The 16,505-nt window shown below is 39.3% G+C and overlaps 1 protein-coding gene across 8 annotated transcripts in view; it reads right to left on the minus strand.

Moving 5' to 3' along the window:
- The window catches only part of TENM4 (teneurin transmembrane protein 4), a 1,535,416-nt gene that overhangs the window by 130,823 nt on the left and 1,388,088 nt on the right, over window positions 1–16,505 (minus strand). For all 8 annotated transcript variants that reach the window (XM_088159254.1, XM_088159253.1, XM_088159247.1 and 5 more), the window contains one exon: window positions 12,803–13,003. In XM_088159254.1, the coding sequence (XP_088015380.1) occupies window positions 12,803–13,003 (201 nt within the window). The remainder of the gene's footprint in view (window positions 1–12,802; window positions 13,004–16,505) is intronic.

Consider the following 16,505-nt stretch of genomic DNA (forward strand, 5'->3'; position numbering starts at 1 on the left):
CAGAATTTGTCACCTCTGTTCTTATTACAAGCTGCATTTTTTGGTACATTTCCCAATTCTGTTGTTAAAATTAGAGGACATGATTAGCTACCATCTGAGCTGCATGAGCAAATGAGAAGGAAAGCTTTTAATTCTCCTATTACCGTATTCACACACTGGCCAGCTGCACTATATTGCTCCTGCCTATTTAAGCTTAGTTAGAATGCTCTGCCTGTGCATAAAAGACCTGCCTGTTAAATATTTTCATACCAGCTGTTCCCAAAAGGTGACTAAATATTTCCTTTCATCTTTCATCTCATCCAGTGTTTGTATGAACAGCTTAGCCACTCCTTATCCTTTCCTAGAGGTGCACTGTGTTTTACCTCATCTCACAGTGCAGCTCTCAAAGCTGTTTGTAGTTCCTTGAAGAGAGGGGATCCTCTGAGTAAATCTGATCCCAATTCTAAAAGCAGATATGTGGCTTAATGTCCTCAAAAACTACAATCAAGCCAAGCACCTCTGTGAGAAACACCTGGACTTTGAGAATTACCCTGTATTTTGCTCCCTGATGTTTTTACTTACCAGAGGGCACTGATGGATGGTAACTGATTAATGGATGTAGACTTTTTCCTAAGGAATCAAGTTCTTATCAATGTTCCCATCTGGGGTTTTGTCACATTATTGTCTTCGAGTGATATCTTGCACTGCCTGAATCTCACCTCATGTTATGTCAGTCTTACCTGAAGAACTGAATAGAGCCTAATTGCCCTCTGTGGGTCAAGAAGAAAAGAGAGATAGTTCCAGAGGATGATTCACTCAGATTCTCTTTCATGGAGAATTTCTGGAGCAGACAGTGCTCAAGGCATCGTTGAGGTTGGGGTGGTTCCTCCAGACATCTTAGTTTATCATACACATTATTCTTAGAAAGCATAATGCCATTCCATTCTGCTTCTTTTTCATGCAAATAATAATAATAAAAATGATTCATCCTCAGTTCCAGGACTGCTCTGTTTCATCACTGCTCATCTCCACCGGGAACCAGCCCATTATTGAAGGTCAGAGCAACCTGGTCTAGTGGAAGGTGTCTCTGCCCATGGCAGGGGGGCAGGAACTAACCAACGTTTACAGTCCCTTCCAACACAAACCATTCTGTGCTTCTATGAGCCCATACTCAACTGCCTGCGGGCTAGTTTTCAGACAAATGGCTTTTCTTTTTTCTTTTTTCCTCATTATCTCCTCATGATTGGAGGAGGGGCTTCCGTCTGGTCTGTTAAAAATGCCTCAGAATTCCTCAAAGCTCTCTTAAAAATCCTAATCCATCTTGAATACTATCCAAAATCTTGATAGTGGATGCTGATGTGCCTTAACTTCTCTACAGTGTGTTGATGAAAAATGTAATGTAATTTTATTCTGTCTCCATCAGCATGTCTCTCTCTGTTGTTGTTCACTTAAAGTTTAAGAATCTCAACTATCTGAGGCCAAGATTATCCTTTTGTTCTGCATTCGAACTGTGCCAGGTATAATGAGGTCACAGTCCATTAACAGCACTTCAGAAGTTAGAATACCAAAGCAATTAGTCATACAAATAAAAAACTTGTACCTGCTTTTTTTTTTTTTTTTTTTTTTGCATATCCTGCTAAAAACTGACATAAATCTGTCCCCTTAAGAACAAAAAGTCTGCTATGCTGCCTTTGATATTTCAGAAGAAAAGTGGGAAAAGAAATCTATCAAACACTAACCCACCAGTGCAGTGCTTTGTTCATGGCCCTTTTTAATTGATGGAACAGACACAGGAGCCTCCAACATGGGAAACGGCATCATTCAAAATTTCATATTATTTTCACATTACATTAAAAACTGGAGTTGGAAAAGGGATAATGATGTTAATTTGTGCTTCATTTCTAGCAAATCCATTTTTACATGTTTACCCCTATCCCCCCACATATCCTCATATTGGCTTGACAACAGTTTAAAGCTTTCCAGCTTAGAGAAGAGCAATGCAGATGAAGATTTTTCTTTAGCATTCATGTGATGCAGAATCAGAGATTTAGCTGCTTCTGACCTGTCTGCTAAATCCTTTAATAAATATGGATTTAGTGCTAAAATATAAGACCAGGTGAAATTGCTCAGAGCTTCCTGAAAACTGGGTCAGTTCCACTGACCTTCAGTATATTAATAGAAAATTAAATAATTAAAAATCTGCCTTAACTGGGATTTTTCCATTTCAAGTTGGCTCATTTGAAGCCATTTACAGCCTCAAACAGATTTTTTTTCCAGAAAAGCACAGGAGGGAGGCACGCACAGAGCTAAAAGGGTGAGTTTGGTGAGGAGCTAAGCCTTGTTTTCACAACCTGCTTTAGAAGGTAATTTATGGGGAATATCTGGAAAAAGCAAGAAATAAAAAAATACAGATGAAAATGCCAGAAAGTGGTGTGATCAGCATGATTTAGATAGTAGTGAAGTGCTAAAGACACTTTTCATAACGAAACACATTTTGCAGTGTTATGAAACTCATTCCTGTGATTTGATAACTCTGCAGTGACATGAACTCCTGTGCTGCTACTGGAGAAGACATAAAGCGCATTAGCTTTTAAAACCATTCTTTTTACAAATGTTATAAGGAAAGGATCAAACCAGGGAGCAAGAAAAAAACCTCAAAGAAGAGGTGTGGATTTTCTGTCACTGCCAGTTACAGATCTGTAGCACGAAATCCTCTGAAAACCATCTTGGTTCAAACAGGGAATGATTGTGTAAGTTCTGTCCACGTCATTAATTGAGAGATGCATTTTTACCTTCAGAGATCATGTTCTGAAAGCAACGTCTGCATAATTTAATGCCTTTAAACAAATAATCTCTTCATCTATTTTTAAAGCATGCATCAAATATGTAAATATTACTTATGTAGAAATAATAATAATTATTTATGTCTATAAATATAAAACCTGTCCTTTTATGAGCGCAATTAAGCTTTTGGTACTGAGATGACTCTCTGCTCCACTCAAGGGCCTCGGTGTGTTTTACACAGCTCAGTAAACTGAACATAACTGAAAGGTAACAGCTATTTATTTTCTTTCCATGGATGAGGAAATCAAGATTAAAGGATGCTCTCTGTAGACTGAAAATGAATCCACCAGCTTTGCTATCACTCCTCATCAGGAAGAACACTGACTTTCAGCAATGGCTTTGAAATGTGACTTGGAGACTGAATTTTTACCTCCTGAACATGAAGCCCTGAGGAGCATCCTGGAATGCCTGCATTGGAGAATGCATATCCTGCATTACAGAGTGACCCTAACCAGGACACCTGAGTTGGCCTGAATGTTGATTCTTGCCAGCTCTGCAGCAGGAGGACTGAGTACAGATCTTCAATACATGTGCAGGAGGGATAACTCTGCAACTCTGCACCTGCAGCAAAGACTGCGTATGCACAAAGAAGGTATAAAAACACATTCAGAACGGAAGAGGAGAGAGTTTTCACTCTAAGTGGTTGAGCTGTATCTAGGAGAAAGGTTGGTGGAAACCCCTAATAAAAGAAAGGACTCATCTCTGGCCCTCAACTAGACAGAAAAGATTAACCCCACTTCAGCCTTTTCCCCCAGTTTTCTCCTGGTACTTAGTTCTTTGCTGGCATAAACAGCTTTGTGTTTAAGTGAAAGGCCTCTGCAAATCCCCTTCTAGGTCTCATTTCTCTCTGGAGATCCAAATCAGGAAGCGGGGTGCCTCTAGAATGTCTAATTTGGAGATGAGTAAACATTCCACAGAGTGGGTCCTCACCGGGTGCTGAGTAGATCCAGGAGATGTGTCTGTAACTGCCCTGGAACCCACCCTCCATCCTCCATCCTCGAGTAATGAAGGGGTTTGGTAGAGTAAGATACTTAAACTGATGTATGTCTGTCCTCCAAGACTGAGCCTTTAACTCTGTCAGCTTGCAGGATCGAGCACAATGGGATTCTTGGGAATTCTTGCCAGAAACAGCAACATTGAGAACAGGAGCACAATGTACACCGTTAGCTGCACAATGTACACTGATACAGCTGGAACGTCTTTTAAAAAAGTATCTCACTTCAAAGTGCAATTTCAGCATGCTTCATATTTGCATAAAAGTCTTCCAGTTCCTGTCTGGAAAGCTGTGTTTTGTATGATGAAATTCCATTAAACTGCTGTGGTGCTTTTTATCAGCTTCTAGTTTCTACAGTATTTATACTCTGTTTTCTTCCTTGCCTTAAATGCTAAGGACTGACCATCACATTGTGTCTAAAGCATCTCCTCTATGGCTATGATTTATTTTCATACTCATGTCAACCTTCCATTTATTTATTATTATGAACTCTAAACTGTCTCTTGTTGCTGAATAGCAGGACATGAAATGCCAGGTATTGTCAGGCTTCAGTCTTGGAGCCGAGATTTGTTGAATAAAAATAAATATCTCAAGTGCAGAACTGTATTTTTCTCTTTGATGTTTAATTGAATCTCTATGCTTTCTGGGATGTGTTAAAGCTTCCCAGAAAAGAAACAATTCCTAATATATTAAAAGAAGTTCCTAAGAAGGATTTTTCTCTGGGTTAATTTTAATTTCCTCTCTGTCCATAAGGAAGAGATAATTTGACAGCAGAAAAGTGTTTTGCTCATGCTTAAAAATAACTGATTTATTTTCCAATTCTGTGAATTTTGTTTTTTTCTAAAATAAATTCAACAGATCGTTTACAAATGTGTGTGTTGAAGTGATCACAAGCTAGATTTGCTTGGGATTCCCTTACTTAGAGCTCAGTCCCAATATGGATTCCTTTTTCTTCAGACAACATTCTGCCAAAGAACTTTTTATTGTTATTCATCTTCTTCAAAAGGAGACATTGAACACGTATGAAACATGTAGGGCTGACATATCCAGAAGATGTCTATCCACACAAATGTAATGCAGCAGTAGCTGCTCCAGAAGGTTTTTATCTGCTATGCTGTCCATATGCCTCAACACTGATCTGAAAAGAACACTTTACTGAACTTTACTCAACACTTTATTGAAAAGCAGCAGAGGTCTCTCCAAAGCACTTTCAAACTTTTGTCTCTCAACATCATTAGAAAGTGCTCATTAGTGCAAATTTTTAGAGTATGAATGTCTTGTAATTTGGAAGGGGGCAGAGAATATACTAATTTCAGTGTATCCACTTCAGCTTAACAGATCATGTATTTCTGGCCTTTAGTAGACACCAATCCACTATATGACTATATTGTCTTTTTCTGGCTTAGTTTTGATGTTATTCTGTTTTACTGACTCACAGATTATTTTCCTTATTACCTAACCTTGGACATTCTAACTTAGAATGATATATAGAATCACAGAGTGGTTTGGGTTGGAAGGGACATTAAAGACCAGCTCATTCTACACTTCCTGCATTAGGGAGGGACACCTTCCAACAGAACAAGTTGCTCAAAGCTACATCTAACCTGGCCTTGAACATCTTTAGGGATGAGGTACCCAGAGCTTCTCTGGGCAACCTAGTTCAAAGTCTCAAGTATGATTTGATGAAGCTGAAAACACCCAATAAACCTTTGCAATAACTCTGACTGTGATGAGCTCCAACTGGGTTGGAGTGTAAGGTCACAGTCACAGGAGGTATCTACCAACAACAGCATGGAATTAACTGAACGCCAGGGGAGAAGCCATGAGATGGAACCTACAACCATCCTTGCTGAGCCATGAGTGGCTTTATCCAGCATGATCAAGGTAGATCATGGCAGAGACTGACTCACACAAGTATCCACCCTGTTGATATTGCAGTGGTATCCTGGTTGAAAGTAGCAAGTCAGCAGCAGAGGTATAGATTCAAAAATTAAAAGGCTCTTCCCTTCAAAGGTAAAGTCAGAGAAGAAGCCAAAATTTGGTCATCTGAGACTTAGTGATACAAATGGTAAGTTCTCAGTAATGTAAGCAAACATGCCAATTGCTCAGTCATCCTCAAAACATACTTCAACAGTATTCTCTTAAACATGGAATTTTAGTATCTTGTGGTGGTGTGAAATTTTTCAAACTAGCTAGTCACATTAACATGAGCCCCACTGACTCCAGTACAACACTGCTGTTTTCAGCCAGAAAAGTCTGCAACACAAAGCATAATTGATCCAAACAAAAAGAACTTTTGAGCTCATGATGTGACTGCTGAGGTCACATTTGGAGATAGGGAAGAATGCTGAACTGAAACTGGCATGCTGGGAATTAGCCCTAATCATTGTAGGAAACAAACAGGGGATGGAATAGTCTTCCCACTGCCCTTTGTAGGGGTCGATAAATTTTCACTGATTACTGCTGATATAAGAGAGCAGCTTTGCTCATCACAGAATGCTTAAGGTCAATGAGAACCAGGGACTGCTTGTTACATGACTGGACACACACTATTCTCAGCCTGAGACATGACCTAATCAGATCAAATGCTTTGTGATCTAACGGTCAGAGACAGACTGATGATATCATTGCTTCCACTGCTTTTGGCCAAGTCTGAAATGACAGCTAGAACACAAATTTTCAGCTCCTTCAATCCTCCCTTCGTCACTGTGTCTGACCAAGACTGCATGGACTGCTGCAGAGAAGTGGTCAAAAGCAAGATCCTAAACACATCCCAGAGCTGACAGAAGCTTGATGCATCTCTGGTTGGCTAGGGAAATGTCCTAAAACAATTTCTCAGCTTTTAGATTTAAAGTAGGAATCCATATTTGAAAGGTAAGTTGTATTTTCTATCTGAGTGGGAGTTCTCTCCCTCCCTTTATTATGTCCCTTTCATCTGCTCAGCACAAAGATACTTGGACCTTTGAAGAACTGGACTTGCCACAAAAATAACTGCAGCCCATTTCAACTATTATATTTTTTTCTATCACATCAGGGTCTCCTTATATACATTTTTAATAAATAAAAGGAAAGGGAGTAAAAGGATATTCAAATGAAAGATTCCCTGAATACTTCTATTTCAAAAGTTTGGGCAGATTTTAGTCTTTATTGCATTTTTAATAAAAAACTTAGAAGACTTTAAAAGCCAAGTTCATCTCAGCAATGGGTAGGCTAAAATCTGTACTCTCAAACTCAACTACATAGAGAAATCCATGTTTTTCACAATGACAGTTCTTATTAACACTGTTGATTCTACAGATTCACTAATTTCTTCACAATCCACATGCCAGGCAGATATGTGAGAACCTTGCATGGGCACTGGGCTGCACACACTCTTCCCTTAGAGAGAAAAGTTATTCTCTCCATACAAAATGGAGATGGCAAGTTCAGAAATTAGCATGTTATGCTTCTGCAAGGCAGAAGATGAAATTCCTGCTGGTACAAAACATTTCCTGGCTTTCAATGGCCATTAAAGAAGCAAAGTAAGGCTTTCAGGGATGAGTCTGCAATTTAGGTATTGAGCCAGAACAGATTTTGATGGTATCTTCTGAAGACCAGCTTTGAAGACACTATGCTACCAAAGTTTCAACTGCCCCAGACTAATGTTTCTTACAGCCCTGCCATGGTAGTGAGATGAACAAGTTCCAAGCTGAAGGAAGAGCATTCAAGATGGGCTTTGATCACATAGCTGTACCGCGTGACTTTTTCTTAAGTGATGAAGTTATTTATCAATTTCAGGTGTTGCATCCTGAGGTTCTTCCTCATGTGCTTTAAAGCTAAGAAAAAGACAAATCAGCAATTTCTTAGGCATTAAAAGGGGTCTTGGTCTGTAGTATAGTACAAGCCCATATCACATCAGAGCTGATGTTATATCCATCTTTTACAGACATTTTTATCCCTAAAGAAAATGACTGTTTAAAGGAAGACTTATATGAACATTTTCTAAGAATGGATTTTTATCCATCCTTATTATTTTGATTAGAAGTCTGCATCTGTCAATCATCCTTTTTATTTTGGTGGCCTTGAGCATGGCACAAAATTAGCACGAGATTTTATTTTCAAAAGTTGACATCAGTAAGCCCAAGGAAATCAAATTTTATCACACATGTTGTGTTAGCCCTGGTCTTCCTTGAACAATGGGATATGACATTGTCTGATAAAATGTATGAGAACTGCTTCTATGACTCTGTGTGTGTGTGTGCTTGTGTGTGTGCACAGTAGTCTCCTGCACAACTCCTGGTGAAAAAAACACATTGCCATGTAAAGGTGCATTTACTTCAGCTTAACTCTTTAAAAGTTCATTCTTCATGGTCTCTGTATCTATTAACTGGAAGAGAGAAGAGATGCCTGTTTCAATGAACTGTACCAACTTCGCAGTGGGTAACTCTGTCGTGTGCTACCTGAAAGACTTTCATCATTGTTAATTTATACAACTAAACAGATATTAAAACATCCAGTCATTACTATTAACTGATGCAGGGTCTTAAATATAATCATTATTTGTGAATAGCCTTCAACTGATCCATAGTCCTGCAGAGTAAATAGGAGCTTTTCCATTGATCAATTCACTGTGCAGAAATTTCTAAGAATATGGCTTCCCTGCAACCAGAGACATGGATTCACACACAATACTAGTTTTACTTTAAATCCAGCTTCTCAACCTATGGAAAGTAAATAAAGTCATGGAAGGTGGGTAAATAGCTAGTCTGCTACCCTGTGGTACCCACACTATTTCCCTACTGTGCTTGGAGGCAAGGTTTATCTAAGACTACCTGCCATATGTAGTTCTCCACAAACCTGTAGCAAAGCTTGATAATCTGCATTTGCTTAAAGGAAATTTTAAATGCCTAAATATTTTTGTGATTGTTGACCTTCATAACAAAATGTGTCAGTAAGTCACTGGGAAGCAGCATTTCATCCCTGCCACAGTGGGGACAAAAGGGCAGTCATAAAGGCAAATGCCATATCCTCAGAGAACCATGTTAGCAGCAGAAGTCATGAGAGGAGCTATTAATTGGACCAAAGTACTAGATTTCATGAGATATGGTCATGCAAGCTCAGCCTCAGTCTCCAGCCAAGCATGCTCTCTAAGTCTTTTCAAAATATGATGTAAAATATTGTAACTTCTTACTCCTTCACTGAGCCCCAGCTTCCAGTTTCTAACTCTTATTCAATGTACAGCCCATGATTTATGTCTCCACTGGCAATTTAGGTCTACCACATACAAAGTACTATTCCTATTACTGCTCTTCTCCAGTGTATTTTTAAGGGTCTGAAGTACTGCCTGGATGTCAACTGTGCATAAACTGCATGAGTCATTATGAATGAGTGATGGAGAAGGAATCCTTATCTGCATGCAGGTCAATCTACAACCACTGTCAACTACCCAGAAAAAGTCAGTACACTGAAGACACATACAACATAATTTCTATTGCTGCTTTGTATATTCAACTTTGCAATGATTTGAATGAATACTGTGCATATGAAGATGTTGACTACCAAAGACAAAACAGTGTGAAAATCACTGATTTAAATTTGAGGAGAGTGAAGGACAACACTAGATAATTTAATTCCTTTAATAATGATTTTGCATCCAAGCCTAATACTGTTTTGATGGGCCTGGGATTATACTGGTGCATCAGTGAGATCCCTCCAGTAAATGGTGCATTCCCCCAGTGCAGATGACATGACTCACCTATTCACTTCACTGCAGTCAGCAAACATGTCTTATGGTATGTGGTGTGCTGCCTCTTGATTAGCCAGAAATAGTTGGCCCAGTTTAATAGGTCAGGAATGAGACTGTATCACACAGCAAGTTCTGTTTCACACTGCAGCACAGACCATTTCCTTCTTCCCATGTCACTCAGACAATAAGAGGTTAAGACACCTGCCCCATAATGGCTTCATTAGTTGCCAGATAGGGGTCATAAGAGGTGAAGGGAGATAGCCCCCAAAAGCCTAGGATACAGAGGATCTGTGATAGTGGACTGGAAGAATGGGGTTAGGATCAGTGCTTCCTTAATTACCTTTCTTGTACCAAGCATTGCCTTGGACATTTTAGCTGAACTGGGTTATAAAGAACTTTTTTTGGATTTGCTTGTGCAACAGTACTAAGATGCAATAGGAAAGTGATTTAATTATCCTACGAAGAAATCAAAATACCACTTTTATTGCTCAGTACAAGTTATCTCTGGAATTATTTCTGCACCCTTCTTTAAGATACTCTTTCTGGTATTTGGGAATTGGCCAAAAAACAGCGTATATTGAGGGAGAAGTAATCCTACAAAACTATCCCTTGCATAAAAGGGTGCAATACGTTTGAGAAGCATTTTCCCTGCATGACAATTCTGAGGTAGTAGAGCAGCAGCCCTGTCTCAGCATATCTTGGCAGTGGGCAGACACAGAAAGCAAAAAAACCCCAAAACATATAACTACTTCTTCCTCCAATGCAGTTCAGAATGGGAATCTCTCACAAGAGACTGAACTGGCACAGCTTGTCTATGAAGGTTAAGTGGAATGAAAAAAGATAATATAAACAGGGAACAGAAATCTCTGTAATATTGTTTTGTGAAAAGTGAGGGTTTTACCCAGTAATCTGTGTTCTCTAAGATTACCACAAAAGACAGTTAAAATCTACCTACTTAGCTTTAAGACGCAGTCTAAGGTTCAAAGAGGCTCTAGTTTTACTTTCTACATATGACAATCCACGGACTTCAGCTACTGCTTCCATAAAGCCTGACAACCAAAATGAATACAGCATACAGCACTGTAGACAGGAACTGTTCTTAACTTCAAGGTGGTAAGAGCTGGAAAATCCACTGTGCCTGCTCATACTCTGGGTTTTCAGATAATTGTGCTGTTTCCAGGGTATGTCTCTCCACGTGGTTTACAAAAGGGGCTGTCCTTGGCACAAATCCACGTGGCCACAGTTCTACAGCTTTCACTGGGACTGACCACAGTCCTGACTACTTTGCTGAGCTGAGGGTGATTTCTGCAAGTACTTAGTTCTTTCCCTTAGTAATTCTTCTGTACTGCCTGGTTCTGTTTTGTAGGACAATAAAAATCTGTCCCTTTTAGATCCTTCCACAGAACCTCCACCCCAGTGGGCTGAGCAGTGTGTTATTACATGCAATAGCATGCCTGCTCACTCTATTTTAATGATGCAAGAAAAGTACCACATATCCTGTGAGTAAATCTGTCTTTCAAATCAAGTCATCAATTCAGTGGAAAGGTCTGGGCTAGAAATGGAAGTTTACAAATCACCTTAGCTGTGATTTTAGCTGTGAGGCACAATAACCCGAATGTTACAAGCAGCTCAGTGAGGAAAAAGGTCTTGGAATGATGCTCAAGTTTGTCTCAAATAACTTCATGCTGCCAAAGAAAGTTTGCACTAGATGGATTTATAAAAGCAGTATAAGGAAAGCTTATAAATCATCTGTACATGACCCTGCAGGTTAACAAAGGAAAAGTGAATTCTGTTTGCACACATAAATAAGCATTTTTCCAAATCCATCCCTGCAATCCCCAAACCTCTGTACAAACACAGAATAATGGTTCAATTATGAACTATGCTACAAACTACAAATACATGACTACCTCTCCCCTTATGGTGGTTTTAAAAATAAACCCACAGAGTATGGAATTGAAGATGTTAATATGGGGAAAGGAAAAGCCTGGCACCAAATTTATCTTCCCTTCAATGCATGATAACTTCCCTACCTACATCTGTAAAAGTTTTGATCAACCTAGTTCCAGCCCCAGGCAAGTAGAGTAGGCCTCTTCTTCTGCATATTCCTCAGTCCAGTCGATTTTACTTTATGACAAGCTCCTAACATTCAGCCTAAATGATGATTGTCAAAAGAGTTTTCTTATGTTCTTAGCACCAGTTTATTCAGTTTGCCTCATCCTTGGAAATTACTCTCTTAAAACACTTGCAAATGGTTAACCTGATTTTCTTTACCCATGATAGCAATTCCTCAGTGAAAATGCTGTTTACGTAATTTTTCTACTATATCCACTCTCCTAAAAGCTTTTTTTTTTTGGTTGCTTTGCTGAAAATTCCTTTCATTTCACTGCCTATACTGAGCTGTCCTGGATTTCTGGCCTAGTTCCACTCCAGTTGTGTAAGGTACAGGAACTGTTATTGCTGAGGTCTCTTTTTTTTTTGTGAGCACACAATACAGGACAAAAGCCAAAGGACTAATGCTCCCTAGGTTCTGACTATTTAATGTATTCCACTATTTCTCAGTGTAGCCTCCAAGAGCTAATTTCATTTGGAAGAAAAGGGTCCTGAACAGTTTTTCCTCAGCCTTCAATTCACACACCTGATGCAGATTTTGAGCAGGATGCCCATTTACAGGAGGAATGAAGGTTGCTGTTCCAAACCTCTACACAAAACTGCCCATAAAAAGGTGTATTCTTGGTGGCTGCTTGTACTTTTACTCAGTAAACTAATTTTTTAGTTGGTAGAGGACAGTCTTTTAATATGAACCTCATAAGTCACTCATCCTCCTCTAGCCTAGAAAAGAACAAGTTTTGAATTCAGAAGGGAAAGCAGATATGACATATTACCAAATCTTCCTTCTTGTTTACAGCCACTAAAGATTATTTAGTCATCTCCTAAAAATCAAAACAGATCCTTTAGTGGCTTCTGGGGTTCATCAAGAACTATCCCCAGAACAAGAAGTTATATGTAGACCATCAATTACATTTACAGCCATATAATGAACAATAGCAAGCCTAGGTGGCTTTAATGGAGTTATTTATGATATTGCTCTATGCTCAGCAATGGTAGCAGAATTATTTATGTTGTTGAGCAATGGAATTTCTCCTTCTACTCATGCCCTACATGTGCTTCACTGGAATACATCTCTAGCATTTTTTTGCAGATCTGAGTATTTCACAAGGTTTAACAAAAGACCAACGGTAAGTCAGCGCTGATGTTACCGATTGAGCAGTCGTGGCCAGTCCAGTTGGGATCGCAGCTGCAGAGTCCAGTATCTGGGAGGAAGGTCCCATGACCAGAGCACTGATCCAGACAAGTGGCTCTTGGGGTCTCACAGTTTGTTCCTCCCCAGCCAACTGAACAGTGACATTCTCCTCGGACGCACACGCCTCGTCCCGAGCAGGTGGGATCCATGCAGTCCACTACATGTGAGAAGGAAGAGGAAGCAGATAAGGAAAGCAAATGGGAATTTCAGGGAAAAAGCCATCAGACTGCTGTCTACACAAACATATTTACACAGTATCTCAAGGTTTCAACCAAAAAAGCCCTGCTGTGAACAAAACAGATGCTTTATCCAAGAAGTCAGTGGCCCTAAAAGGCAGTGAGACCTAAAACACCTAAGTGAAAAACAGAGAAAAATCTAGTGATGAAATCCATTCTTTTATGCAGGTCTGCACTGGTAAGTGATCTTTCTGGGAAGAACAGGCTAATATCAATTAAGAATAGAATAATATTCCACCGTACACAGTGTGTCTTCATTTATTCCATTAGAATAACCTAAATTACTATTACTAATGAATTTGAAGCTGAGCCCTAGTTTTCTGAGAGAGAATTTTGCATAAAGATTCAGCAGAAGCTGACATTCTTATTCAGCAAAATACATGCTTAAATTGAAGAATCTGCTTAAATCTATACAGGTTTCACGGAGACTTAATGAAATTTCACATTGAAATATACCCATAGACTTTTTTTCTGGAATAAGGATTAAAACAAAAATCAAGACTTTTTTTTTATAATGGTGCTCTTCTGGTTTTATTTTTGATAAATTAATACTCTTTTTAAAATGTTTGAGGCTTATTTCCCCCTCCCAAAGAGGCACTTTCCTAACAAGATCAGAGACCACTTAGGGGTATAGCAATGTATGCCAAAAGACCAAATGTACTCCCTCCCTGATTCCTGAGTTATGTGTTTTGTAGGCAACTGTCAGCTGCTCTGCCCACAGGGGAATTTCACCCAGCAATCGAAAAATATGAAATGCACCAGACACCCTCCCAGAAAAACTGACTGGAGGAGTCGATCGTCTATTTATAGATAAAAGCTGATAGGACAGCCTAGAGAAATTCTTCCCATCTTTTGAAACGGTGTGTGGCAGTTCCCTGGGGATTGGTGACAAGTGTCAGTCTGGCTAAGCAGCACAGGAAAACTGTCCAGCTTCTGGCTCTGATACACAGAGCAGAACATGGCCACCGCACACACGGCAGGTTTGTGGTTCAGTTTTATCCCTGGAAAAGCTAATAAGAATTCCACTGACCTGTTTAAGATCCAGAAACCTTAAAAGGAAACACAACAGCTGCTCTGATAATTCCCTGGATTCTCAAACCCTTCTCAGTCTGACAAGTAATGGCTCAGTTATTACTATCCCAAGGCATGAGAGAGAATTTTCTTTTTTGTTTGATTCCTGGAGCTCTGCTCATAGCTGGAACAATCCTCAAAAATTTTAAGAGGCTGGAAAGGATGAGTTCATAAATCTCCTTCACTGTTAAGCAAGCTGGGAGCAAGGGTGCCAATTTTAGCATGAGACCCTTGAAGCCCTGGCCCTGTTCTTTCTCAGCAGTAATAAGTATGAAAAGGACTAAGGGATGGAGTAGCAGCCTTGTCCGTTCTCAGCAGATGGTTTGAACACAGAGAACAAAGATCACACGCTAACTGACAAGAGGCTACCTCCATGCAATTAATCATCTCCTCTGAAGGTCAATTGGGAAAAAGGTGAGTTTTACAGGGGCCTCCATCACAGGAGGCAGACAATCTGCTATCTCAGCTCTAACACAGACGATTATAGGAGGGGAATGTGCATGTCAGAACCCCCCATTTATCATAATCCCGAGGCCATTTTTCATGTTGAAATGAGCCCTTTCAGAAAATGTCACACACAATGGCTACTTTAAGCTCAGCCTCACTAGCTCTATCTCTTTAGGCTTTCTGCACCATTGGAAGGGCCCTGGGACAGGATTACAGGCTTCTGCTTTCTTCTTAATCAATTGCTTAGTGGATTTGGAATACAATGGTATATTTTTAGGGAGTTCTGCTTGACAAATTTAGCTGCTCAGCTCTGGGATAAGTAGACATGGGGAGCTGGGCATGAGGGCAGAGCTGACAAGATCTAGTATACCTGGAAAGGACAAAAAAAGCGTATGTCTGTGTTGTTGGTTGGAAAATGTCCCAAATGGTCAAATTCTTGGTTAGAAAATGCCCTGTTTATAGTTTAGCCTTGTGAGAAATCTTTGCCAGGGAGATAAATCATGCAGCAAGCAAGGTTAGTGCCTCTTCTACACTTTTCCCCAATATGCTTCATGCTTCATTGGTCACACAAGTTATTAGGCTTATTCGGTGCCCAAAGAGTAACTTCTCATATTTCACTGCTTAAATTTGCTCCCCTCCCTGTAATGTCTCACTGGCTTAGGCCATGCCCTATAAAATATGGGCCAATAAACTAAGGAAGGAGAAAAGAAAACTCGTGTAGGATTGTTGGCCGATGTTTTATAAACATTGCTGAACTTCTACAGGGGAAAAAGAAAAGACAGAAGAAACCCTGGAATGAAAACCCATTATAAACATGGACCAAGCAGTGAAGCTACGAGAACTGAGAAATAATAAAAAGTAATCAATACCAGATGGCCTTTCTTAGAAGAGAAATTAAAGAGTAAAAGCAATTTAAAAATAGTATAAATCAACCTTTTTTTACTAAATCTAAGTATGTACATATATATATAATACAAATTATGCCTTGAATATCAAAAACAAGCATGCTTGGAAAAATACTGAACAGCCCATAAGAAAACCATGTTCTCTTTGTTCTTCCTCCCTTTTCAAGTTTTGACCTAGTGGGACTGACACTGTCCCCTGCTACAGTGATAACATAAAATAACCGAGCAGTGCCTGGCTTTTCTGCTTTAAACGTGACCAAGGAAATAAAGGTTCCTGACAGAAAAAGGGCAAATCTCACTCTGATTTACACACATTAAACACTTCTGGCTGGAGGCAAAATCAGGATATTTTCATTTCTGTTTATCCAGAAAAGATATGATCTAATAAATAGGAGGTCTACAGAGATGCTTTAAAGATACTTCAGTAGTCACAATCTTGGGGTTCTGCATGCCCCATAGCTTCACTGAATTGTGCTTTAAGCCAAAATGAGGCTTTCTCAAGAGATGGCTTATTGTTGTAAGAGCTGATAGTGTTCGTCTCTAACATTTACTGACACTGAAGCCATGCTACATCAGAGACGTCCCACTCCAATACATTTAACACATCAAAAGAATTGCTAGATTAGATGCCATTTGAATATCTGAATCCAGTTCAGTCTACTTTCATTGCCTATAAAATAAAGCCATTTCAGATAAATCTTTATCCTGCATACATGAAGACAACCATAAATTAATTCAAGTCATTGTCATTCTTAAAAGTCTCAAATGACATCTTTAATCTATCAAGTGGTGAAGAGGCCTTACATATGTACTTGTAGAAGCGCAATTTAAGAATAATTATTTATCAGGTCACCAGCATAGAATTAGGAGAATAGTTTTCAAAAGTTTTGAACATTATTCTTTAAATAATGCACTTTTGGATATATTTTTATACTCTCTTAATGATTTGTATGCTTGCCAAACTGTTCACTTTTTCATTTAGCAGTAAGAGGCAGTCACA

This window comes from Sturnus vulgaris, chromosome 2 (assembly GCF_052056855.1).
Source record: "Sturnus vulgaris isolate bStuVul1 chromosome 2, bStuVul1.hap1, whole genome shotgun sequence".
NCBI lineage: Eukaryota > Metazoa > Chordata > Aves > Passeriformes > Sturnidae > Sturnus > Sturnus vulgaris.